Source organism: Diadema antillarum, unplaced genomic scaffold (assembly GCF_040938485.1).
Source record: "Diadema antillarum isolate AM-2024a unplaced genomic scaffold, OU_Dant_1.0 seq00000604_RagTag, whole genome shotgun sequence".
In the NCBI taxonomy this organism is placed as follows: domain Eukaryota; kingdom Metazoa; phylum Echinodermata; class Echinoidea; order Diadematoida; family Diadematidae; genus Diadema; species Diadema antillarum.
In genome coordinates this window covers 2,909,853-2,935,844 of record NW_027271532.1, presented here as the reverse complement: position 1 = coordinate 2,935,844, position 25,992 = coordinate 2,909,853, and the positions used below count along the sequence as shown (strand labels likewise).

At 38.6% G+C, this 25,992-nt stretch overlaps 1 protein-coding gene across 1 annotated transcript in view; it reads left to right on the top strand.

Annotated features, from left to right (window-relative positions):
• Positions 1–25,992, top strand: part of LOC139735882 (uncharacterized) — a 121,639-nt gene that overhangs the window by 55,686 nt on the left and 39,961 nt on the right. The window contains exons 3-4 of the mRNA XM_071646634.1: positions 14,439–16,374; positions 23,553–23,607. Coding sequence (XP_071502735.1) covers positions 14,469–16,374; positions 23,553–23,607 — 1,961 coding nt within the window. The 5' untranslated portion in view covers positions 14,439–14,468. The remainder of the gene's footprint in view (positions 1–14,438; positions 16,375–23,552; positions 23,608–25,992) is intronic.

Here is a 25,992-nt window from a genome sequence, read left to right as displayed (position 1 = left end):
GGGAGTATATGTATATATCTTGTCATGGCCAAGTTTGTGCCAGGATTTTTTTTTTTTTTTAAACATTTTGGTTCCCCACTGGTCGCATCCAATCGGCTGCCTGCTAAGTCTGTGTCATCACTTCTACTTAAAATGCCTTTGCCTTTCCCTTTTTTGGCAATTTTCTCTTGAAGAGGAGAAATTATCTCATTATACAGAACTTAATTTATGAGGAGAATCAGAGGTCCATGAAAGCAACATGTCCTTGTTTACCCAACATGTGACAGAGTACTTAGGACCATTCTTTAAAGTTTTTTTTAAAAAATTGGAATTCTCTTTATTTTTATGTTGTTCTATGTTTGTGACATCACAAACTGCTGGAGTTTTCTCATTCAGCAGTGACTGCACTGAAACTCTAAAAATTCATAACTTTTGAACAGATTGTCTGATTATCCTCAAATTTTCACTGATGTGTTCTACTGATATTGCTGCCTTCACTAAATTCACATATGTATCTGAAGATGAACTTGTCCTTTAAGGAAGAGTGTGACACAGGGTGACATCACAGATGATATCATAGTCACATGACACTCAGTTCACATTTATTTTCAATAGGATCAACACCATGTGACTTGCTTACAGTCAAATAGCCATAAGGTTCTGCATGTGATTCTCGGTTTCTTTCAAATTGTTCATTCTGCTCTTTTCTACTCTGTAGGTAATAGATTTATGTATAAACTCAAATACTTCGGATATATTCCAAATTTTAGATAAATCCCATCAGTTGTTGGTATCTGCATACCAGACAGAAGCTATACTCGTGTAACTGATGAATTGGAAATCTGTGGACTTTAGAAGTTGACAGTCACCAGGTAGTTGCAAATTAGATTAGGATAATCCCCTTTGACTAATCCCTCTGTTCCACCCCCCCCCCCCCCACCACCACATCAAACTCACCACAGGCACAAGCGACTTTAGGTCACACACGGGAATTATCGGTTTTGCAGCACAGTATAAAAAAAGATATATTTTTTTTAAATCACAGTTTACATATAAATGCATCGTATAGAAAAAAAAAATCACGCGAGTGTTCAGACTGCACATCGCCATATGATTGACCAGAATGTAACCTCAGGCATCCAAGTGTGCAAACCTAATGTGGTGAGCTGCATTGTGGGTTTACAAAAATTGAATAGCTCTCTGTGTGCTGTTCACACACATACAATGTGCATGCCAATTTATCACAAGAGCTAAAAAAAAAAAATCAAAAAAAAAAAATCAGGTTGGATTGATTTTCACATCACAATGTGTATTGCAATTCAAGAGTTAACAACTTTTTTGCTGACCACAAACAATCATTTTCGGATGGTGTTGCAAAAACTGACTTAAAAAAACAAACAAACATTAATTTTGGGTGTGTGTGAATGCAACTTCCACTTGTGAATGCAACTTCCGCTTGAATTCTGCTTGTTTGTTTTGTAGTTAAAAAGGAATGATCGGATAATTCATTCCATTTCCTCTCTTCTGTTTGATATCTGCCTTAAAATGAATTGAATGATTATTCTTGTTATATGGATTATGGATTATGTCTCATAACTGTAGGAATATCTATATGATTTATGACAGATGTTATGTAGAATGTGTGTAATTTTTTTTTTTGAATTGTTATATTCTCAAAGGAAATGGAATTAATAAAAAGATCACTGAAAACAAAAAAAAAACTTCCACTTTTCCAACAACAGATAGTTTACTAGTTGGATTGGCAACTCTGTTCCTCCCTGAGGAAGAGAGCGATTTAAAAACCTTGATTTTATCCTGAGTTTTGAGTGCTGTAGATTATTATTAAACCAAGAAAGGTATTTCTTTCCTTTGTTTCAGCATCTCTAGGTGACTTCTGTGCTTGACTACTTTCAAGCCTCTGGTTGCCCATGGGTGGTTTTCGGGGATGCTTAGAATACTTCGAGAACTTTTGAACCTTTCTTTTTATTTCTGCATTGCGGTTCAGAATATTAGTCATATCAATGACAGACGGATCGTCGCACGGGGACCGGTGACCCGGTGCAGAAGAAACCCGTTTTTTTTCGAGGCGTCACAGGTGGAGGAAATACTCACCTCGGAGACAGGGTTATTAATAGGAGACGGAGGGGAAACACCCAAGAGAACTCAACTGGGCAAGACTGTGGAAACTGGAAGTGAGCTCAATATGTGCCAAGTAGAGTATCTTGTAATGGCAGGCTCATAGAAACCCCTCATGAGCAAAGACATCTTCCGTTAATAGCCTCCAAAGTTTGTCTACAGTGGGCATTTGCAGAGTATGTGCACCATCCCTTGTAATCTCAGCCACATGTTTTCAAGATATTTTGAACTATTAGAGTTTCCTACATGGTGATTTGCCAAGAAAATAAACACACACACACAAAAAAAAGTTTATCTTAACAGTGAAACCTGGCCACGAGGACCATTAACAGGATGCAAAGTTATGGCCTTCGTGGGCTGATGGTCTTTATAGGCAGGTTCATTAATGTTTTAAATATTCTGCTAAAGAAGCAATATATTTGTATTAGTGGACTGGTGGTCATTCTAAACAAGCTATTACCAAGTGGTAGAATGGGTTTGACTTAATTATACTGTTCCTGCAAACTTTCTTTTTGGCATTTTTTGGCTTTTTTGGTCTGTGATTTTGGCTGCCCATCACATAAATGGGATCTTGAATAATCATCCACTTAAAGCAAAGATGAATTGAATTAAACTGAATTGAACTGAATTGAATTGAATTCATTGCAACTTCATGGGATGGAACACCCTGATCAGCAGATCAGAAACAGTGAAATGAAAAAAAAATATGTACAGCTTAAATACAAACAAATATCATGCTTACACAACAATACATATAAAATGATACAAGACACACAAACTTAGACTCAAAAGTAAAATAAAAACAACAGAGTTACTGTATATGCCATATATTTAGCGAGTCTAAATTTTCGCAAATTGGGACTTCCTGACGATTTCGCGAGTGGTTAAATTCACAATCGTGGAGTGCAGTACTGAACAGAGAAGTGTACACGCCTACGTCACATTCACATCGGGATCAGAGTCAATATTTTCACGTGTCTTTAATTTCGCGAATAGCTCCTGACTCGCAAAATTCGCGAAAATAAAAACCTCCCGAAATATTTGGTGTATACAGTATGACAATAAGATATGGCAGTTACTTTTGCACCTAAAAATAGATGAAAAACTGTTGATTCCATATCAACCCCCTAAGATGAAAAGATAATGTGCTAAGATAGATAAGGTGTGCTTATTCAGTTTGGAATAGATTCATATCAGCAAAACTTTGCAAGAAAAGAACATTTTTTTTTTCATTATGACTCTCTGCATCGTATCCCAGAGCAAATCATTGAACAGGCACTCAAACAATATTTATTTTTTTACCTGTTTATCTTTCATTTTCTTTTTCTTTTTCTTTTCTTTTGCTGGAATAGAAGCAAGCATGTTGCCGAGCTTAATTGATTGTATTGTTGTGAAAGGTTTTAGATTATTTTTGCGAGATCTTTTCCTTTAATCCAGCTTAAAGTAAGAATCCATATTAAAGCTAGTTAACATCAACAGCTATGAAAGTGTGGTGCTGATACCATTATTACATGCGATGAAGTTCACGAAATATGTATCCATATCATTTGCTGGAAAATTTTGATTTGTGTTCAATTTTCTGAGATGATAAGGCATTATAGACATTTGTTTGAAACTATCCATTTGTCCTAGGTAACTTCAAACATTGAAATTAAGTAAGAAAACCTTGGAAAATAAATCCAGCTCAGAGAATGTAAACATCTTTATAGAATATCTATTCCATGCCCCAAATGGTATTTTCATGTATAAAGGTATGACAAAAACAAAGGGATTAAGATTTTCTGCATATTAACAAATATGTAGCATACTCAAAATAGCAATTGGGCCATTGCAGCAAGTAAAGTTGCCATGCCCACGACAAGTTGCCAATAATTTTAGCCAGTCTATTGTTCTCTAATGACGAAATTGTCCATTGGTGCCCCTCATTTTGAAACTTGCTACCAAAAATAAAATAAAATTCAATGAGATAAAAAACAAACAAACTATTCCTGGCCTGCAGTTCCCCAGTTCCTGTCCTCCCATTTTGCAACAGATATTTTTGTGGAAAGTGTGATGGTGATGGTTCTGGAAATTTGTTTCTAGCAATTTTTGTCATATCATGTTCAATTTTACCAGTCCGTGCAATCAGGAATTCAGTTTTTCCCCATTTTATTCTAATATCATTTGTACTTACTTACTTACTTACTTACTTAAGTAAGTATCATTTTAACAATACTTATAAATTTCAGTTTTCCTTTATGCTTATGTGTGTATTGGGTTTCATTTATGAAATTTAAACCATTTAAACCTACAAATTTCTGCAGATTTAAGGGTGAAGGTGTAGATGTTGAGGGATCTTATTGGCTGGAGAGAGGTTTGCTGAGCACTGCATTGCTCCGACCTCTTTAGTAGCAGCTGTGGGTTGTTGTTTTGCCCTACTCTCCTATGAGAGAGAGAGATGAAGGCCCCCTGGAAAAGCTATTGTATGTCAGAGATGATCTTTCCTAAGCTGGGAGGGGTAGACGTGTGACATCCCCCACCCTGTCAACGCACTTCCTGTCCCCACCAACTTAGCGACTGACATCCTCACTGCTTTGGGGATTAAAAAGAAGCATTTGAGAGATGGTGTTCACACGTGATAACGTTTGAAGAACGTTGGGTAACATTTGAGTATGATTTTGTTTGTAGGTGATGTTTAGGATAAGGAAACGAAATTGCCTATGTTTTCAAGTTTCATATTCTTGATTTCTTTCTTTTTAGTGGTGAGGAATGGGAGGGGGTAAATGCAGTAAAAAGCGAAATATTGATCATGCTGAGGATTTAGTATTGCAAAACCTCCCACAGAAGAAATGTTCATTCCATGGAGGTACCCTTGCATTCAGTGCGATTGGTTACAGTATGATATATTTTGTAGTTTTGCTAGCCAGCTGTTACTCAAAAAGATTGAAACATTCAATGATTCCTACAATGAATTCTGAGACGGGAGACAGTATTAGGTGTGTCTGTAATCAATATAAACCGTTAGTTATTATATGCAATAAGTTTAATAGGATGGTTTGAATTTATTCATGGATTGCATGCATTAATGCCAAAGTGATAAAATGCAAGTAATCTTGATATCCTTCTTCAAATTGTGTGGCATTCATCTGTGCCACCAACTTCGCTGTCCTGCTCTTATGCAATATCCCACATTTCAATTCAATTAATTTTAATTCAATTCAATTCAATTCAATTCAGGCAAATTTTATTTTCATTTTTTCGAAAGGACATTCATGATGTTTCAGATGTTTTTTTTTTGACAAAACGTTTATACACTATTTTTCAGTCACAAGGGTTAAACCTGTTGGCTATGTGCAGAGGTGATTGCACATTGATTAGGTACATGGCACATCCAGTTCATGTAAACGATAGATTTATGCCCAAGACGTTATCAAAGCTCTCTGAAGGTACACCTGACCAGCAGCTAATTTATCTGCAAAGTGCAGTCCAGTAGATTTTGATGAGAAAACTCTAATAGCATATAAATCAAGTAAGAAAGTACCCTGGTAGTCATTTTCAAGGAGTGTGAGGATGATCCAAGCATATCCTGTAAAACCAGAAATTTTGGTGCACATAAAATTTCCATGAAATTTGTGAGGGGCCAAGATTCGTGAAATAGAAATTTATGCATGATTTTTTATCTACATCACTATGCATCAATTACCATTGGCAATTTGTGAAAAATTTATATCACAAAGAAGGTCATCGGCTCCAATTCACAGACATTTCCTGCTGCAAATATTTCTGGTTTTACAGTATTAAAGTTTGAAACATTCAGAGACTTTGTGATCCTCCAACTTTCAGGTGAAGGAGATAGTGGTAGAGTTGGAACTAATTACTATTTACTACAAATGGATTATTCTGGAGCTAGAGATGAATCTGACTTCAGAGCACTGTAACTTATGGTGGCCATAACTGGGGACCTCCAAAGAGGATCAAAAACACTTTCACTGGGTTATGCGATGAGCCAGCTAGGTGTGTTGCTATGTCAGGGCATATATTATCTTTTGTTAGGCATACTTGAAGAAGCCACCAGTTAGAAATTACCATAAAAAAACAGTACCCAAACCGAATTGGTCTATAGTACGTCTCCAGATTTCGGAGTCAAGACAAAGAGAAAAGCAAAACAGAAACAGCTGAACCACTGACGTTCAATGGGTGGCTACCGTTCCAGACTTGGATATCCCCCGCTTACAGGAAGTTGTCGGGGGCAGCGGCGTTTGGTGCCACGGCAGAGGGGTCTACAATTTAAACAAATTGAATCGCTTTACGCCCTGCTCTGAGCGAGTCCTGAATCATACCCCTCCCCCTGTAGCCCCCTTTTTCACAGACCCATACACGACACAAGGAAAAAAACAAAACAAACAAAAGCATGATGGACCTGAACTGTAGACAGGAATTCTTCACACTTCATACCCCCCCCCCCCCCCCCCCACCAAACTTTGCTTCGTACAAAATGACAGAATGACAGCTGCACTTATCTGGCATGGTTCAGGCGTTGGCCCATCGATTGGACCTGAACAGGGAGGGCTAGCACTGCCTAGAGCAGGGGGAAACGTTCCCAGCTGGGGATCAACGAGATTCATCTGGCCAGCAGATATCCTCTGTCAAAAAATTCATTTCAAAACATCTCTACCTCTCTCCGCGTTGGGAGGATCAAGTAAATGGTCCTCAGCTCAGACCTGATACGGCGCAAAGAGCGGTCAGAGTTCCTGGCTTTCACTACCACTGGCCAAGTGCAGACACTGTTTTCAGCCTTTTCAGGACGTGTTGACCTATCCCTAGGCTGTTATACATGTACATAGACCTGCTACTTTCCCCCCATACCAAAGGAAATGCTGATTTTGTTGTTGTTGTTGTGACAAACTTTCATAATTCCTCCTTAAGCCAATGGATTTTACAAAGAGAAGTGGAACAGTTAGATTCTGTGGTGCACATGTAATATTTACTTTCTGTAAAGCGTGACAAGAAAATTGTGGCTGGATTTTAGCTGCATATCTAGCAAGTTAAGAGGAGATTCCCATGGGAATTTGAGCTGTGGATTAAGGCAACAATAGAGGAAATCCACCTTTGCCACTCGGAGCCACGCATCCGCCGTTCAGCGCTCCCGCGTATCATCGACCTGCGTGGTACTCGCTGTGCTGCGCGTGGATGCTAATGACAGTTAAGACTGCAGGTTAAGTGATTAATCGGAGCCGAGGCAGGGTTTTGGATGTCGGATGAAGGATGCTGCCACCACTGCCGGTGCCTGGAGAACAAGAAGAGCCTTTCCTGTCAGTGTAAGGTGAAGAAAGCTATGGATGTAGAGCTGTAGAGGTCACGTGTGCGTGTTGAGGACACCCCTGGAGAAGACTCAACATCTCAACAATCACTTTCCTGGTGAAAGCATCAATGTCTTCCAAGCCATTCCATCTGTGACTCACCTTACGTTTAGCATTTGCTTTTTCTATCTGTGTCACGCTTGCTCATTTTTAAAGGGCAAATTTCTGGACTGCAAATTCAATTTTGAAGGGATCATTTTGCAATAACTAGCACTTCCAAAAGCAGTTATTTTCTCTTGAATTATGTTAAATTGATCCAGATTAAAGCCACTCTTCTTTTTGTGCTTGAGAACTTGTTCAACCATGACTTGCAAGTATTTGGAGTATTACTGGGATGAAAATTGAGCTTCCTGCCTGGATACAGGGCAAGTTTCATGAACTTTAATCCTTCCACGTCTGGTCCCTCCTGAAGACTCATCTTGAAGATTGTTCAAAGGGACAGTCCAGGAATTAGAATTACACAGCTGTTGTGTCAGTATTAGAGAGGCAAAGGAAATATAGATTTGATTATGTCAAACAGTCATAGAAACAGTAATTTTTGAAGGATAAAACAAACAAGGATTTGACTTGAAATTTCACCTGGACGGCCAGACAAAGTTTCTTTGGTGTCGTCTGTCACCACTGATGTTGGCCTGGAAAGACGAAAATACTCGACACTCGCCCGCCCAGATTTGAGGTGACCAAAGGTTACAGGAGTTTCTTCATGTAGTGATGTCATCGTGGATCAGACACTGTGTGCGAACAGCGTCCGGCTTTTTTTTTTTGCCTTTATTTCGACTCTTTCAACAAATGTAACACTGAGAGATGAGAAAGAGAAGGGGCAGTGAAGAGAAGAATAGTATAAACCGGGCATCGCAGATGGGGTACGTTTGTCTCTAACGAGTCGGCATTACATGGGCTTAGTGAGGGATGTTCTCTGTGTCCGATGCACGTGTGCTGTGATGTTTCCTTGTGTTGGAGCAGACATCTCAGATGATCATGTGATCAGGAATTAGTGGAAGCATCATAACATCCTTTTTTTTCCCTTCAAGGTCCAATTCATCCTCCATATCTTAATGTCGCAGACTCAACTGGCAGGCATTTCACATTCTGTGTGCATCGTTGGTGTCGAAGTGAGATCTCACAGCCTCAATCAGGTTTTGACAGTATAGTTAACAGTACTTTGTGCGCACCAATTTTAGCTTTTGTAGAATTTGCTGTGACTGTATGCCCCGTCATTCCATTTTCAAGGTACGACACTGTTACTGATGTTCATATCATGTGTAATGTGGATACCTCATCTCCAGAAATGAACGGAAAGGGCGATTCCGCGAAGATGTAGGGCCAGATTTTTTTTGAGAGAGAGAGTTTTTCAGAAGCCACAATTGGATGACACAAAGGGAAGGAAGTCGAATTGTGCCGCACAAACTTGATTTGATTTGCCTCCAGGAGTAGTACCTTCTATCAGATAGCCAAAATGGAAGATTATAACGTGACTTACACTGCGTATGCTTGGATCTTTGAGGAGTTTTACAAGGTAATGTATGGCAGCTGATAGCGACTTTAACCCATTGAGGAAAATTGATTTTCCTATAGCATGCATTTCCCATAGCCATCTGCCCAATTATACTCGGGACTAGTCTCCAATTGGTTAAGGGTACAGGTGCTAACCTAAATCACATAGCCAAGATGGCTTCAGTCTGGGCAACACCAGACAACTGATAATATTTCATTGTGCTGATGATGCTGTATGACATTGTTTTTCGCTTAAATTCTATCAGATGCAGCAACTGGTGCACACCTTGTGCACAGAACATTTGTCATGTGATATTATTCTGTGCTCTATCTATTAACCCGTTGAGGACTGACTGGTTTTGCTACAACACGCATTTCCCATAGACACTGCCCGAGTATGTATTTGGGACTTGTCCTCAATGGGTTAAAGCAGAGACTGTAGAATCAGAGACATTTAAGAGGTCACTATTAACCCATTGAGGACGGTTTGATTTTGCTACAACACGCATTTCCCATAGACGCTTGCCCGAGTATACTCGGGACTCGTCCTCAACGGGTTAAAGGTAAAGGGTAGTAGCTTCTGCAGATGTGAATGCGTATCTTCCATAAGTGTGCTAAAAAGGGAGGGCCTGAAAATTAGGCCAGCTTTGAATCATTACAGTTTGGTATGCATGGGATTAATGAAAGATGACTTGATGAACGCATACCTGTTGCACTAGTCTTGCAAGTTCAGAGAGGTGATCATAATGAGGGGACATCTATTTACATTGTACATCACATCCACATATTTGAACCAATTTTTCATGAAGCACTGTTGATGGGCATTTCTCCCTTAGTAAAGAAAAATATTTCCTACAGAAGGATTTGTTCTAGCATAAAGAAATTATTGAATGATAGAACTTGTGAATTAAAGCTTCAGATGATAAAAATCTTGAAAGGGGAAAGATTTAATCATATCATCACTTTGCTTGTGTGATCCAAAAATTTAAACAGAACACTGGTATTTGGCATTCCAGCTTGCCCAACTGATCTTGCAATTTTCTAATTAGCTCATTTTGTAGCTTTGTTTGTCTTTTCTGTTTTGTTTTGCTTAGATTGTTCACTATGGTCATGAAAATTTGATTTATAACCTTGGACCTTGCCACTTCTGTAACTTGCCACTCTTATTAGTTTTAAACACCAGCTTGCCTTCCTAACAAACTTGATACATGAATCATGTGACTTTCGTGTGATTTTCCCATCCCCAACAACTCGCATTATGGATTTTTGCTGTAACATTGAGTTATTATTGAATAACTCATCAACAGTTGATATGTAAACTTGGTACAGACAAACCCTGAGGCTTCTATGTCTACAGGTTCTGCATCAGAATATATATCAGGTTGTTAAGCTAGCCTCAAACTGATGAAGACTTTACATCCCTGCAAAGGGGTGGGGCACTGGCCATAATCTGACAGACGGCATTAACCCCTCTGTGCTGTGCCACGCCCTTAATTCAGCCGGAATGAGGTCCCTCCTCGTTTTCTGAGGAAAGAGCAGGAGCGAGTTACCATTTGAAGTGCTATTTCTCCATACGATGCACAAGTTGATGACTGTGAAGGTGGAAATTTTGTGGTGTGGAAATGTGTACACACTTTGCGCAACATGAAAGTAGCATAAAAATAAAAGCATACAGACTGTTTGTTTACATATGTATCGGTAATTCATATTTTGATTCTGCAGAACTATAAACATGCAAAACTCATCGTACCTGGCTGGGCGTGAAAAATTACTTGCACGAAAATGTCCACTTTTACAGTACAGTACAAAGAGTCAAATTAGACCAACCAAAACTGTGGAGGTTTCCTCAAATTGGACCTGAAATAGGAAATGTTATGGATTTGTAATGTTTCTTATTTTTCATGTATTATAATGAAGCAGTGATATCAGTATCAACCACAGATATGCAAATTGGCAGCAGTGATGATGTCATCACCTCACAAGGCTCCCATTGACCTGTACATAAATCTTCAGTGAATTGAAATGAACTTAACACTAGGTATCCTTCAGATCAAATTAATGTTTTCGTGTGAGAACCTTGCAGCGATAACTATTTTTGGGAAAGGGACTGCAGTTGCCAAATTCTTGGCAAACAAAATTTCTTACATAGTGTGTAGAAACTAATTGAAGGGTTACAAGGTGGTGATATCGTCCCCTCTTCTGATTTACGTTTGAGGTTATGATCAATGCCACTAACTGGTTAAAAACATGTGACACTGTGCAATGTCATAACTTTTTATTTTATATTGTTTGTCTGATTTTGATGAAATTTTTACTATTCGTCCCATCCGATCTACTTACAAAAAAAAAAGAAAAAAAGATCACATTATCCTGGAGTGGAATTATGCTTAAGATATCGTATTATGTAGATCTATAGATTGAAACAGAACAAAGATAAATCAGAGGCTTAAAATCGTTATGATTCAAAAGTTGAAAAGACATTGATGAATAGAAGAGACATATGATACAGATTTTTCCTTCTCCAAAGAAAGGTCGTACTTTTAGCCTCACTGTTATGAAGCAAAGGGATATCTTGATATCTTCGGTAAAGATCTAGCATTATGTGGATTACAATATCATTACTGCATTTGAAATCAAATTCTCTCTTCTCTCAAATTCTTCTACTGACTATCTCTCACTGTACCTTTTCACACACAATTAATGTGTAAACACGGTCTGAGAGAATGGGGCCATTTAACTTGTTAATCCTCTTGTGTAGTGCAGCATGTACCCAGTATGCGCTTGTGCTAGACTTTGCCCGAGTGACAGTCTATCTGGGGGGCATTTCATGAAGCATTTTGTCCGACAAAGTTGTCGGACAAATTTGCTCACAGCCAATCAGATCCAAGGATTTTAGTAGCTTGTAACTGTTTGTCAGAAAAATATCCGACCAAAACGCTTCAAGAAATGCCCCCTGATTGCATTGGAACTACACAATGAGCATCATGTGGTGGTGCAATATATAAGTTTCTGTGTTGTGTTTATTGAAGTGGTAAATGATCTGGGAAATATTTTCACGAATGAATAAGGATTCATCGACCATAAAGAGATTATAGAGTTTGCGTCGAATGAGTGCCCTTACTTTATAAAGACTTTTTGAATTTTCAGTTTAAAGTCTCTATGGGGTTTTATTTGAGGAAAATTGTGCAGGGTCATAGGCAATTGTACTCTTAGCTCAACCAATTCCCTGCACATCAATAGGTAATGGCAAGTCCATAAAAACTGAACACAAACTTGGATTAAATATTCACCAAGTGCCATACTGTGTATATGAACTCTTGTCAACCACATTCTACAATCCTGTTGTATGAAAAATTGAATACAACATCAAACTAATCCCAGTGATGATTAGCACTTGCGTTTGTTTAAAGTGTTAGTGTTTGTTTTGCCAACATGCACTTTAATGCAAAATTATACTACCCCATTTTATGATAGTTTAATGGAATTTACTATGATAGTACTTATTTCAGCATGTAAACAAAAATGCAACCAGGTGGAGAATTTTTTGATACAAACATTAAAAAGAAGAAATGATGCTATCACTTTCAAGTGCAAAGCAAAAAATAAAATAAAAAAATAAAAAAATAGTGTATTAGAGTTGCATGTGTGGAAAGAGTGAAATTTAGAAGGTATTACAGTGTAGGTGAAAATCAAGACAAGTACATTGGAAAGAGCAAAGTTGTATTAGGTCGTATGATTACTGGTGCTCGTTCGTGATTATGTGATTAGATGCATCTACTCGCAGCACACACACCAGAATAACATGCATGTGTCAGATGTGTTACTTTGCTTCAATTGCAATCAACGCATCAATGACATGAAATAAGGCTGGGCTGTTACATGTGGTGTGCATACCACTTTTTTTTAGCAATCTCTAATTTTACACATGCTCCTTTATAGAGTCAAAGTCGACTTTGATATTTCCAACCCAGAATATTGAAGGGCGCCCTCTATGTAGTCAGATTTGGGTGTCCCCATCCTGCTTGACATTGCTTGTGAGCTCTAATTATTTCCCTCCAAAGTGACAGTCATCGATTCGAAGAACTCTCTTTGTGTTTTCCCCCTCCTCACCCGTATTACGTCAATGAGGCGTTAATGCATCTAATCTCTTGATTCAAACATTTCCTTTGAATTTGCTTGTCTAATTTGATCAACCTCTTGTCTCAATTAATCCTGTCATTGCTCGCCTATTTTCCACAGAATTTTGCTTCCATACCAATACTTCCCTATTGACAAACATCTTCTATTATCAGACGATACACATGCCTAGGTATTATTATCTGCACACCTACCTTACAAATCAATTCAAGTAATCCACCTTCTTCTTTGGGTTCTCCCTTATATCTTTTTTTTTTTTTTGGGGGGGGGGGGGGCTACAATGCTATTTACAAATGGTTGATATGCTTGCATTTGTTTTCTTGTTTGTAATATTTGGTGGCTATTTTTGTTTTAAGTGGTACACCAGGCTTATTTTCCAGTAGTCAGTGATTTATCTGCTTTTCAATGACTTAGTAAAGCTTAAAATGTAATAAGTGACCACTAGGCATTTCAAAAATGATGTTGCTTGAATCTAGTTTCCAACAGTTCAAATTGTGAGTGTACATTGTAAAAACAAGAAATTCTAGTCTTGGCTACATGTGTCTCTGTTTTCTTGATGATATAGTAAACTCCAGAAAGAATGGTTTCACCCATTTTTGCAGTATGTTATTTTTCTTACTTCATAGTTGAAGAATATTTTAATTGCAGACCAAGATACCAGAACTTGGAGTGCTGAGATGTACATAGTAGGAGATGCTTTTGAATGGAAGATTCTCAGTTATTATCTGACCTCTTCATGTGTAGACAAAATGTTCTTCCCACTGTATCCCTCTTCATCCAGTTACAGTTCATAATTCCGAATCATTATTTCGATGGTTTATTATTCTGAAGGTTTGTTAATCCAAAAAATGAACAAAAAAGGTGTGATATTCCTTAGGTTTGTTACTTAATAATCCAAAAACGAAATAAGGGTCCATAATCTCGAAGCTTTGTTGGTATGTATCTTTTTTCATTACTTGATTAACAAACCTTCAGAATAACAAACTGTTTTTCTTTTCAGTTTAAAAAACTTTCTCAATTATAACCTTGTTTTATTTTCAGAACTACAAACCTTTTGATAATGAACCTTTTTAATAATGCCATAAATGAATGACTTAACAAACCCTATTTCATTTTCAGATTATAAACGACTATCTAAGTATACAGAATTTGTGTGTTTCTAAATAACAAGCCTTATTTCATTTTTGAATGAACAAACTATGCTATCTTAGAGATCAAATTGTGTGCAGATGGATTTCACTGCATATTCTGTTTAGCTAAACAGATACATGTAAGTTTATGCTCTCACACCCAAACTCTAATGTTGATTAAGCTTCATTATTGTTCTTATCTTTAATTTCTGTCCACTCACAGATCCTCCCCTTCAACCATGGCCCAACGTGCATGGAGGACATCCTGACCTCGGCAGAGGCCATTGATGCCATGGCGGAGGAGATCGTCAAGCCCTCACGGCGCTACGACAGTGCCAAGACGGGATCATCGGCCTCAACCACCACTGCTGTTTCCAGTCCTGAGAAGGCTTTTGGGTCAGAGGTTAGGTCTACAGAGGGAGGAAGTGATCGGGGAGGAGAAAGCTGCAGTCATGTGACTTCCACGGTGTCCGGAGTGGCCACATCCGCTCTATCAAGGGAAGCGGAGGCCAAGAAGACCGGTGTTTATGGTGTCAACAGCAGTGGGCCAGTGACAGGCAAGCAGGACATGAGGATTCAACAAGGGGGGAAGGCACAGAATGGAAATGTCAGGACAAAGGCTGCCTTCCCTGGAGTAAGGAGTGGGCCAAGACCACTACCACCACCAAAGCCTGCGGGTCTTCTGGAGAAGATCAAGGACTCCACTGGTCCTGATAACAGGAAACCTAAGAATCAGGCTTCCGCAACAAGTCAGCCAAGCACTACAGGACAGGTGAAGAATCACAGTAATGCTAGTGCTGTCTCTGCAACCAGAGCTGGAATAAAAGAAGATGCAAAGGCATCAATAAACAGTGGTCATGAAATTTTGAGGAAAGTGGATTCCGAGGGAACAAGTGAACTTCCAAGAACTGGAAAGCAGAGGGATGAGATTGTGAGTTCAGAGGCCCATGGACCAAAGTCACCAAATAAGGTTAATGCAAAGGTGTCATCCCCACCTCCTCACGCCCCAGTCACTGCATCCCTGTCTGTTCATTTGCCTGACTCTCCAAGCAGTCACGATCGTATTCAACGCACATGTAGTTCACCCACAGTAGCCCCGACGGAAGGGGGCCAAGAGAAAATGTCTGCTGATGCTGCATTGCCGGATAGTACTGATGGGAAGGATACAGCAGCCCTCCCAGTTCGTTCCAGAGTGCATGATATTCAGGAAAACTTGATGCATCTAAACCAGGAAATGACCGTGCGACAGAAGAAGCTTTCACTTATCGACCATCACATTAAGATCAGTGATCGTAGAGCACTGTTTGAGAAAAACATGACTGGCACCCACGCAAACAATGTTGAACATCTGGGAGTTAAAAAGCGACCTGACAGAATCCCTGCTCCCATATCTCCAAAACCAAATAAACAGAACAAAAGTGGGAATAAGTCGCCAAATCAACCAGTTGTCGGATCAAGGAGCAATTTCTCTTTGAATCAGGAACCACAATCAGCAGCAGCTATTCCACCGAAGCCACGGCCAAGGAGCACCATCTCATCTCCCAGGGATTCAGCAGAGACAGAACCTTTGCGGGTTGCCCCCATTAGGCCACCACCCCAACCCCAACCCAGAAATAGCATAGTTCGTGTAGGCCCTGACGAACTGACTCCAGATGCTCCCAAGGCCCAACTTTCCAAGCCAGCAGAGTCAGAAAACATATATGAAAGAGTTCCCGAAATCTTGATCAAGCAGGATGATGCTGCAGTGGAGTCAGAGACTGGAATACCCACCTCCCCGTCATCACAACAGGAGGAAGACAAAACGGCTTTGTCGGAGAATATCTATGAGGACACCATGGTTGACTCGTCAGCAGAGAGCCTGCCGCAGCTTCCCCCAGGCTCTGCCATTACAGACACCTGTCACAGCTCATTAGCCCCTGACAGCCCTGCGGGGCACCGCGACAGCACCGCTCGGCGTGCGCCGGAGGAAGTGCATCGGTCTGATGAATCGGGCCCACGTGAGCGCGAGAGCATCTACGAGGTCTGCCTCGATGAGTATGTGATCGACCAGAGCAAGGAGCCTGCACCTGGTGTAACAGACAGTGCGAGTGAGAGCAGTGAAATCCTCCAGGAAATGCCGAGCGAGTACAGTCTTGTTGATGAGATTATGCCCTGTGAAGGTAAGCCCATTATTTTCAGTAATTGCCACTCCCTTGTCATCCCCTCTGTGTTTTCACTCTTAGATCTGAACAAGAGGTTTGTGCTAGGCTTGGTGGGTGTAGTGGACATGCTCTGAAGTTTTGTCGAAGGAATGGTGGAGATTGGCTGGCACCTGTCTTGCTCTCCCTTGAGCAGGCAGCCAGGCAGCAAATATGTCTGGGTGCCTTGTTTGGTCCCTGAGCCAACCTTTTGAGTGCCTTATACAATGAATGATTGCTGGTAGGATATGTTAAGCTTGTGAGAAGTTCACAGGGAAACCCAAACTTGTGGTTTATTGGGGTTTTAAATGTGAATTATAAAGAGAATACAAAAACAAAAACGTCTTGAAATAGACAAGTCGCTCACCTGATTCTTTTAATCAAATGATGACATTATCAAAAAGAATTTATCAAAATACGGCTTGAACGATAGTGGTATGCAATGCACGCACATATTTCGATCGATACCTCCCTAACTGATTGACATAGAATCTCAATATTATCTATAAAAACGCATGCGTATGGCTAGAACACGCGTACATCAGTACCTGGGCTTACAGAGCAGAATTGAAATGATGGGGCTCAAGTTCGAAATTTTTACAGAGATATGATCTGATTTATCAAAAAATGTATACTTTTAGGGGCTATCATGGGTGAATTGTGGCTGTTTTTTGTGTATTCTAGCTGTACAGAAATTTGATTTCCAGGGTATTGGTATACTTTAATGTTCACCTAGAATTGATTGCACTATCAACTTTGTAGAATACCATGAAATGTAGCAAATTTCTCAGAATAGTAAAACCCTCTGGTCATCTGTTTTATTTAACTATGTAAACTGTAATGTGGCAGTCAAGAAACAAGTACAAATATCAATTTTGTTTGCCAGGACTAAAAAAAAAAAAAAAAACAGTCCAAAGAAATCATTCAAAAATAGCAAAATAAGGAGACAGAGACAGCCAGGGCTATTCACTGTTGTTACATGATGACATTTTTTATAGTATTTCTAAAAATAGCATCAAGTGGGAAGTCAAGAATTCCTGGGATTTGCCACAGTTTGCTCATTCTCATTCATTCTGCACTTTCCCCCATTTCTTTGTTTTCATATTTGTCCCGTTCTGCCATCCGAGTCAAGCCTTGGGCCAAGGCTCTGCCACGGTAATTACGTGGGGAAACGATGAATAATTACGTGAGGGGGCAGATGCGTTTGCCTGCGGACCGAGAGCGTCGTGGGTCACATCTAGTGAATATCTATTCCTTTCTTACAGGAAGTCCACCATTTTCCTGAAATCTAATTTGCCACGAGCCTTTCTCCGTCTATCTGAGAGAGAACTTGTCAGATGGTAATCCCTCATGAAGCAATTTTTGCTGTGTCAAGCTCTTCATCAAAACTTTGTGGCATTCCTTTTTCTCTGGATGATTAACAAACATAATTAAAGGGATGATACAGTATTGGTGGAGCTGAGGATTTGGCTTTTAACTTTTTGCGGGATACCAAGAAACCACTTATGAAATGGTACAGAGCATGCCATTCTAAAAGGAATTCAAAGTTTATTTGATGAAAAGCAGTTTTGGAATGGCTGAGACATCCAAAAACAAAGTAAAACAAAGTGGTCGTAATAAAATGTGGGTCCCACGCTTTATTAGTATTGCTGTGTTTTGGGTATCTCAGCCATTTCATAACCAGTTTTCATCAAATAAATGTTGAATTCCTCTTGGAATTACATGCTCTTCCATATTTCATAAGAGGTTTCTCATTATCTCACCCAAAAATGTTAAAAACCTGAAGTTTGGTCTCAACCAAAACTGTACGAGCCCTTTAAATCAGCAATACCTTTTTCACATTTCTTCAATGTTTGAATGTCGTCTGCTCTTGGTAATATGCCATAGAGAGTCACTACAGATGCACTAATACATGTTATTACACAGTATATTGCACAACTGCCCTATTACCTCTGAAGGCTGATGAAGTCACCAAACATTGAATTGTTATGATTTTTGTATTCATATTCTTAAAATCCTCAGACTCTAGGCTCTCTCATGGCATATACTTTATGCCAAAATTTGGCTCATCTTATGTTTGTCAATAAAAAACACCATGGTGGCAGGCTTCAATAAAACTCTTATATAAGTGTTGAACTTAAGTGTTATTTTAACACTTTAGAACCCAGATAAGAGGTAGTTAAGATATAATTCTATTTATTTTTTAACTGATTTTGTTATATAAATATATATATTTTTAACAAATATTCTATTTTTTTTTGCAACTAAATCACTTTATTTTGCAATTTTCCCAGCATCAAATGTGTAACTCCATGGCAGTAATATAGTGGAGAGTTACATGAATGAAAGAGGACACCATTCTTTTTTTTGTATTTTATAGGCAATTATATTCATTTCCATTTTGTATTTCAGTAGGTTAAAAATATTGCACTCTAAACAGCTCATGATTCATAACTAAGTCCTTGTTTAGCAATCACCTGGAGCAAGAATTTGCTGTTGACTTAAGTATATCTGATGCATCTTCAACAAAGTCTGGGGGAAAACTTCTGCGCAAGTCATATGGTATACAAGTCTTGTGAGTTAGTTGCCACCCAAACTCGTTAGAGCTTCTTATTGTTTGTAGCACTTTGTTTAAAGCACCATGTTCAAACACAAGAGGGCATATTTTGGAATTCTGGCCTTCTGGAGGGTATTTGGTGGATAATCCTTTCCTTTGACAATATTCAAGGCTGTATCATTCTTCATCCATTGATGACTGATGGGTCCAGTGATAACTCATTTTGCGGAGAGAGTTATGAGTCAGGTGGGATTTGATTCTATGGTGACAACAGTGTCATAGCAAAAGATGTAGCAGCTTGTGTTGGAAATCTAGTTGTCACTCTGACAAGATGTTGTCACTACGTCAAACCTGCAACACTCACTGTGTGTTGGAAAAACAACTTTGTAGTGTACTTGATTTTTGTCAGTCAGATCTCAATAAGGGACTGTCAGTCAGCAAGAATGGTTCAGTCAAAACTGAAGTGAAATGATGGCAGACTCACAGAAAATCCATCTCAAAGAACTATCATATTCTGCATGAAAAAGTCAACTTTGAAAGGGAAGTGGAGTTTCTCTTTAAAATTTGTGTTTCAAGTATGTTTTGTTCGTGAGGGATACAAAGTAGAAGACCCCAACATACTTGGAAGAGAGTGAGAGATTATTCCCTAATCATTTTGTCTGTCAGTGTCCTGCTTAAGTGGTCATTTCCTGCGTAAATCATTGAAAGTTTGTGTGTGTGTCTGTGTGTGTGTGTGTTTGTGTGAGCAAAAGACGAATAGAGAGTTATAGAGAGAGAAGGTAGTTCTAACTGCAGTCATTGTGTTTTGTTGAATACTACAATGCTAAAATTAGTACTGCACAATGGTTATTATAAGACACTGACGCAGAGGTTATATCCTGTCAAAGATATGTCCTACTACATAATCATTTGTACTATTGTAGTGCAGATTGAGGAACACAGCAAAGGATCGCATTTCCTAGACCAACACAGGTGGCTAAAAATCAAGTTAACCATTCCTTTCATAATATTATTTTTTACATGAATTTTCTGACAATATTTAATATGCAGTGACTTGTTAAGGAGGGTACACACAGAATATTCCTTCAGAAGGGTCTGTGAAGGGAGGTGCTAAATATTGAAACAATGTTTTAAGACACAAACTCTCCAAATATAGCATATTAAATCCTGAAAATATAACACTGTTTATAAATTCCTGACAACCAAGGTCACAATTTGTGCTTATTTCCTGGTTAATCAAAGTGCTCTGAAAACAGGCATTGTACAAGATGTAGTATGCCCCAACCTGCCCCCCCCCCCAAAAAAAAAAACAACAACAACAACAACGAAAACCAAACAAAAACAAAATAAAAACAAAAACAAAAACAAGCCCCACAAATAGGCAGTTGTGGAGATTGTCTGCAAGTATTTTACAGACTTTGATAATGTAAAGTTCAAAAAGTTCGTTAAAGTTAGAAACTAATTGGACTTGCACATTAATTGTCACTTGCTTAAAACATTGTGTTTTGTTTTGGACATATTATTTCTTTTCATATATTTAAAGCATTACAAAGAATATGAAAACATATGTTTTGTCCTGTTGGCTGTGTTATAAAAATTGATTTTGTTTGGCAAAACAGATAACCAAACATCCTGTCTGGACTGTCAACATGAGAGTATATGTTTACTGTGAAATGGCCATTGATACATGTTGAGGCGCAGATATTTATAGTTACGATGCGGAAATTGGTAGTCATCTTGCAGGAGATAAACATTGAACAGTCATACTCTTCTTAAGCATTAGGCCCTGTATAACTTTCTGTGATTTTTTTTTTCCTGGCACAGTGCCAGCATAGGCTACCGATCAATGCAAAGTGCACACACACACACACACACACACACACACACACACACACACAAAATTGATTCTAGCAAAGGCAAAATCTGCTGACATTACTCTATAAATAGCATCAAATTACTCTATATTAGTACCAGGTAAACAGCAGAGTTTAGTTCTGGTGAACAATGATGTTAATAGGGCTTACTAATAGACCTAAAACAAACAATTATTGAGTAATTTAACTATTGTTGTTGTTGTTATTATTCAAGATGAAGGATAGTGAAACTTAAAGAGAGTTGTCGAAACAAAACTACATTGTACCTACTTTCTGAGCACTTTTTTCCCCCCAAAAAAAGGATGAGCATGCACAATGTGTGGGTACGTTAATGAATGCACGGGTATATACAATGTACATAAAACTCTTCTAGTGTTGCATAATCATGTAAAGTTATGCACTGTCCATTCAGACTAAAGTAGTCATGGCTGTTAGCAGTTATATTCATCTATATAGCTTGGAAGAAAGCGAGAAAACATTGACTCTAATCTCAGTATCTAAAGGCAGCTGAAATTTGACTTTTGTGAAAGCACCAACATAGAAGTGCTTGTGTATATTTTTATGGACAGTGCTGTGGTCAAGTACAATTATGTCCTTTTTTCTGCTCATGCACAAAGTGGAACTCCAAACTGGCTTATTGTATAACTCAATCTCCCTTGGACTCGACCTCAACCCAGTTTTCCCCCCATTCCTCAGAACAATTAGCACCCATAGGGCTGGTGTCACCTCAATTTCCTCTTGTTTGGGCTTAGATAATGGTGTGATGATTTGATTACCACCCTTTCACCATCTTTTTAATGACCCCAAGCACCCGCCAACACATGTCTCATTTGTGACAGTCTAATTGTTACATAAATGCGATGATAAGTGGTTATTTTTGGCAAATGGTGTATGTTTATTTTTGTTTCCGTGGTCACCAATTAGGGGAGGCAGTATTCATCATGAGGGATTTGATGTGTTCCTGAATAGATTTTACTCCCAACACCTGTGGATTTCATGTTGTACCCCATGTTAATACTTTCTTCACCTGTTCCTTAATGAATGCTTGTTAAATGTGAGGGCTAAAAACTAATCTTAAACAAACAGCAGAGGAAAGCAGCCCCCCCCCCCCCCCCCCCCCCGTCACAAAAGCTAGATCATGAATTAGGACCCAGTCATCTAATGCTTTCACATACACAGTAATTTTCTTAAACAAACACATAATTTTAAAGGGAGTGTAATTTCTAAAGCTAACCTGACAATGAGGGAGAGAAGGTATTTACTGCTAGTGGGGAAAATGTTCTTTCAGCTGTTTTACTAGGATGTTGATGAGAATGAATGTAGCATCTGCCCCATGTAACATGTTTCTTTCGAGGTCATTGCCCTGTCATCTAATGACAGGGCAATATGTGATGTACGTTGGATCATAGGTAAAAGAAATTTTGACCCCAACAAAACTTGTTCATTGAATAGGTTGAATCATAATCACCCCTACTGAATCATATTTAAAAAGTGCATCAGCCATGAGTTGATATTGATTAGCAGCTGTATCATTCATAGCAGTAGAATAGATTGGTAAAGTTGAGGAATTCAGACTTGAATCAATCAATTTGTACTACTTACATTCATATGGTACTTGGAGTGACATGTTGATTGACAAGAAACTTTTATGAAGGCACATAGGGTGAAAAAGTTAACACTGACTGCACATGCCAGTTAACCAGTTTGAGGACGGACCGATTTTGTTATTTCCAACATGCATTTCTCATAGACCCCTGCCCGAGTATACTCAGGACTCATCCTCAATGGGATAATCTTGTTGATAGGCCACATACATGTAGCCCTTTGAAGATTAAGAACTAAGAAGAAGAAGAAGAAGAAGGCAAAGTCAAATGTCAAGGCAGACACAAGTTGGCCTACTGCATGCATGCGGCCTTGACCATTAATCCAGTGGCTGAGAAGATCTCAATACAGGTCTTCCATCAGTGCAAGCTGGGACTGCAACAGGGGTCTTTCACTGCAGGCATGCAATATCTTTGCACTACACACTCTGCACTGGAGTGTGGCCCTTTGTGTGTGTGTGTGTGTGTGTGTGTGTGTGTGTGTGTGTGTGTGTGTGTGTGTGTGTGTGTGTGTGGCAGGTGCATTAAACAGTATGATTGTATGTGATTGTGTTTGTGTTTGCGTTTGTGGGTATGTACATTGTATGTATTGCTCAGGAGATAAAGTTTCAGTAAATTCAGTTTTCTATCATTTTCAAGTAAGGAATCACTTTCAGATGTAGATATTAAGCTACTGTGTGATTTCAAAAATGAAAAAAAATTGTCGCAAGTCACATGTTACTGCAGTTCCCCTGTTTACTAAACTACCATAAATCTCTCTTCAGTGATATATACAATTTGTAGAGCAGTTTTTATGAACTAGTGTAAACATTTTCTCTTCCCCAGGACTGGAAGTACTGAAGAAAAAAAAACACCCAGAAACATGATTACATTAATCTATGACTTGAAGTACTGTTTCTTATGGCTGGGACTGTTTCATCCAATGTCAGTTTCTTTCCTGTAATGTGATGATAATCTCCATTGCAAGTACTTTTTATGGTAGTAAACTTTCAGACTCATCAATGTAAATGACAACTTCAATTGTGCATCTCTTTACGCTTATTGAACACATGTTTTTGTAGGTTATGTAGATCTTATGAACCGTTTACATGCTTTTGCAAATATTTTCTTTTTACTTGTGTCATTCAGATGAAAGAGAAGATGATGGGTCCATCGGAACACACAAACTGTCTCGACAAAGGAGGTACGTTAAAAATTCACTTATTAACCCTTTTTTTAATCAAAACTTCAAATGCTGTCATGGCATTGGAGAACATGCAGACACTGTTGACCTTCATTCAAGGGGGAATTCCCCCAACTGTGTGTTTTGTTCAGTTTTGTTGTTGTTGTTGTTGTTGTTGTTGTTGTTGTTGTTGTAGAAAAGGGCAAATCACATTGTTAGAATCGAAGAATTGAGAATTTTTAGTCTACTGCAGGAGAAACTTCATTATGTATTTGACAGTGAGTCCTCTTTGTGATATATTTTCAAGTTTGCAATAATTTTCTTGTACAGTGTATGCTTTAGATCATATCATGTTTTTGTATACTGTACTACTAGTATATATTGACCAAGACCAATTTATAATTTTTCTCATTGAGCAGATATATGGTATCTTGAGAATGAAGTTCTTTATCAGTTACAAATAGCCATGTCAAGAAAAAGAACACTTTCTCTGAAAATATATCAATTCAGGAGGAGGAGAAAGAGGAAGACTTTAGTTTTTATTGTTTGTGTTTGGTTTTTGTGTCCTTGTTATTTCATTGTAAGTCATTGAGTGGGTAGTGGCCACTGTAGATCCACACAATGAAGATACAGTGGTCATCATGTGTGGAACAACTGTGGCCCAGAAATCATCTGTAATTATTTGTGATAAGCTGGCAAAGTGCCTTTGCCTGATGGTCCGGAAGTGGGCCATTATTGGGTGTGAATCATGCAGTGTCTTGACTGGTCTCCATGGCGATACGCAAGTCCACTTTATCGTATGTCAACAAAAATGGCCATCATTTTCGATTTGCCATGAATTTGAGGCTGTGGAACTTTTGCAAGCTTTAACAGTACTTTGTAGTTAATGGGTGTCAAAAAGTAAGAAAAGATTTTTGTATGTTAAAAAGCTTTCCTCTGCAACACAATTTACACATATGGAGCTGCCAAGTCTCTTCTCTTCGTGTCCCGATAATACAGTACAAAAACCTCCCTGATTTAGGTATCATTTTAGCCTAGTTGAGTTGCATGCAATCCACAAGTATCTTCCTGATAGCAGTTTGGGATCTTCCTGTGTTTGATTTGGGGATATTGGCAGCCCTGCATATCTTCTGATTACATACATTGTACCTGAACTACCGCTAACAAAGGTGTAGGGTAGTCTTTTCCTATGAAATCCAATATGGGCTACAATTCAAATGCGACATTTTTTGTAGCTATGTCATTTTTTTCTCCAGTATTACTTGTGTATGTACTGTAGATAGTACTATGTTAAAGGGATAGTACAGTATTGGTGGAGATGAAAATTGGGCTTTTAAATCTTTGCGAGATACCAAGAAAACACTTATGATATAGTACAGAGCATACCATTTTAAGAGGAATTCAAAGTTTATTTGATGAAAATAGGGTTTGGAATGACTGTAACGTCCAAAAACAAAGTAAAACAAAGCCATCGTAACAAAGTGTGGGTCCCACACTTTATTTAAATTGCTCTTTTTTGATATCTCAGCCATTTTAAAACCAATTTTCATCAAATTAACATTGAATTCCTCATAGAATTACATGCTCTTTCATATTTCATAAGAGGTTTTTCATTATCTCACCAAAAAATGTTTGAAACCTGAAATTAGGTCTCAACCAAAACTGTATGATCCCTTTAACTTTGGGACACTATATGTATACTAGCTTTAATTAGACCTGATTTTTTTTATGCTTCCAACTCTAATCCAAACTTCCATTGCAATAGCTCTCATTGGCATGATTTTAGCACCAAATCTCATATAAGGGAAAAACAGGGGTCGCACTTAACTTTTTTTTTGAACTAGCCAGGCGGACTACTTAGAATCAATTTTGACACAGAAGCAATATTTTGGCTAGCCAGACGGACTAGTAACTTCAGAATTTTATGATTTTTGGCTAGTCCGACGTGATTTTGGGTGGCCAATGGCCAGCGGACCATCGCCAATTTCGAACCCTGAAAGAGTGAAATGAGACTAGCATGAGCTCATGTAAAGTTCATTTTATTGTTGCTTGGTGAAAAGGTAGATTCAACCCACGTTTCCGTGAAGAAGTCCAACATCTATTTCCAAAGACAATTTCTAATTTGATACGGCTGCAGTGACTGCAGTCTTTCCTGCCATTGTATGAGCTCTACTTCCCTTACTGGAAGGAGAAATCAAAAACTGCAGAACAAAAGGCACCACGTTTAACAGTGACCCCAAAGTAGAACTGTCCCCAAGGAAATACTGAGCAGTTTTACCATTTAGGAGAAAGAGGGAAGGAATGACATGACGCATGTCCATACTACACATGTATTTATTGAGAATCTGTTGTGTGATATAGCCTTAACTCAATGCTCATGTGTTAATTGTCCTTCAAATTCATAGG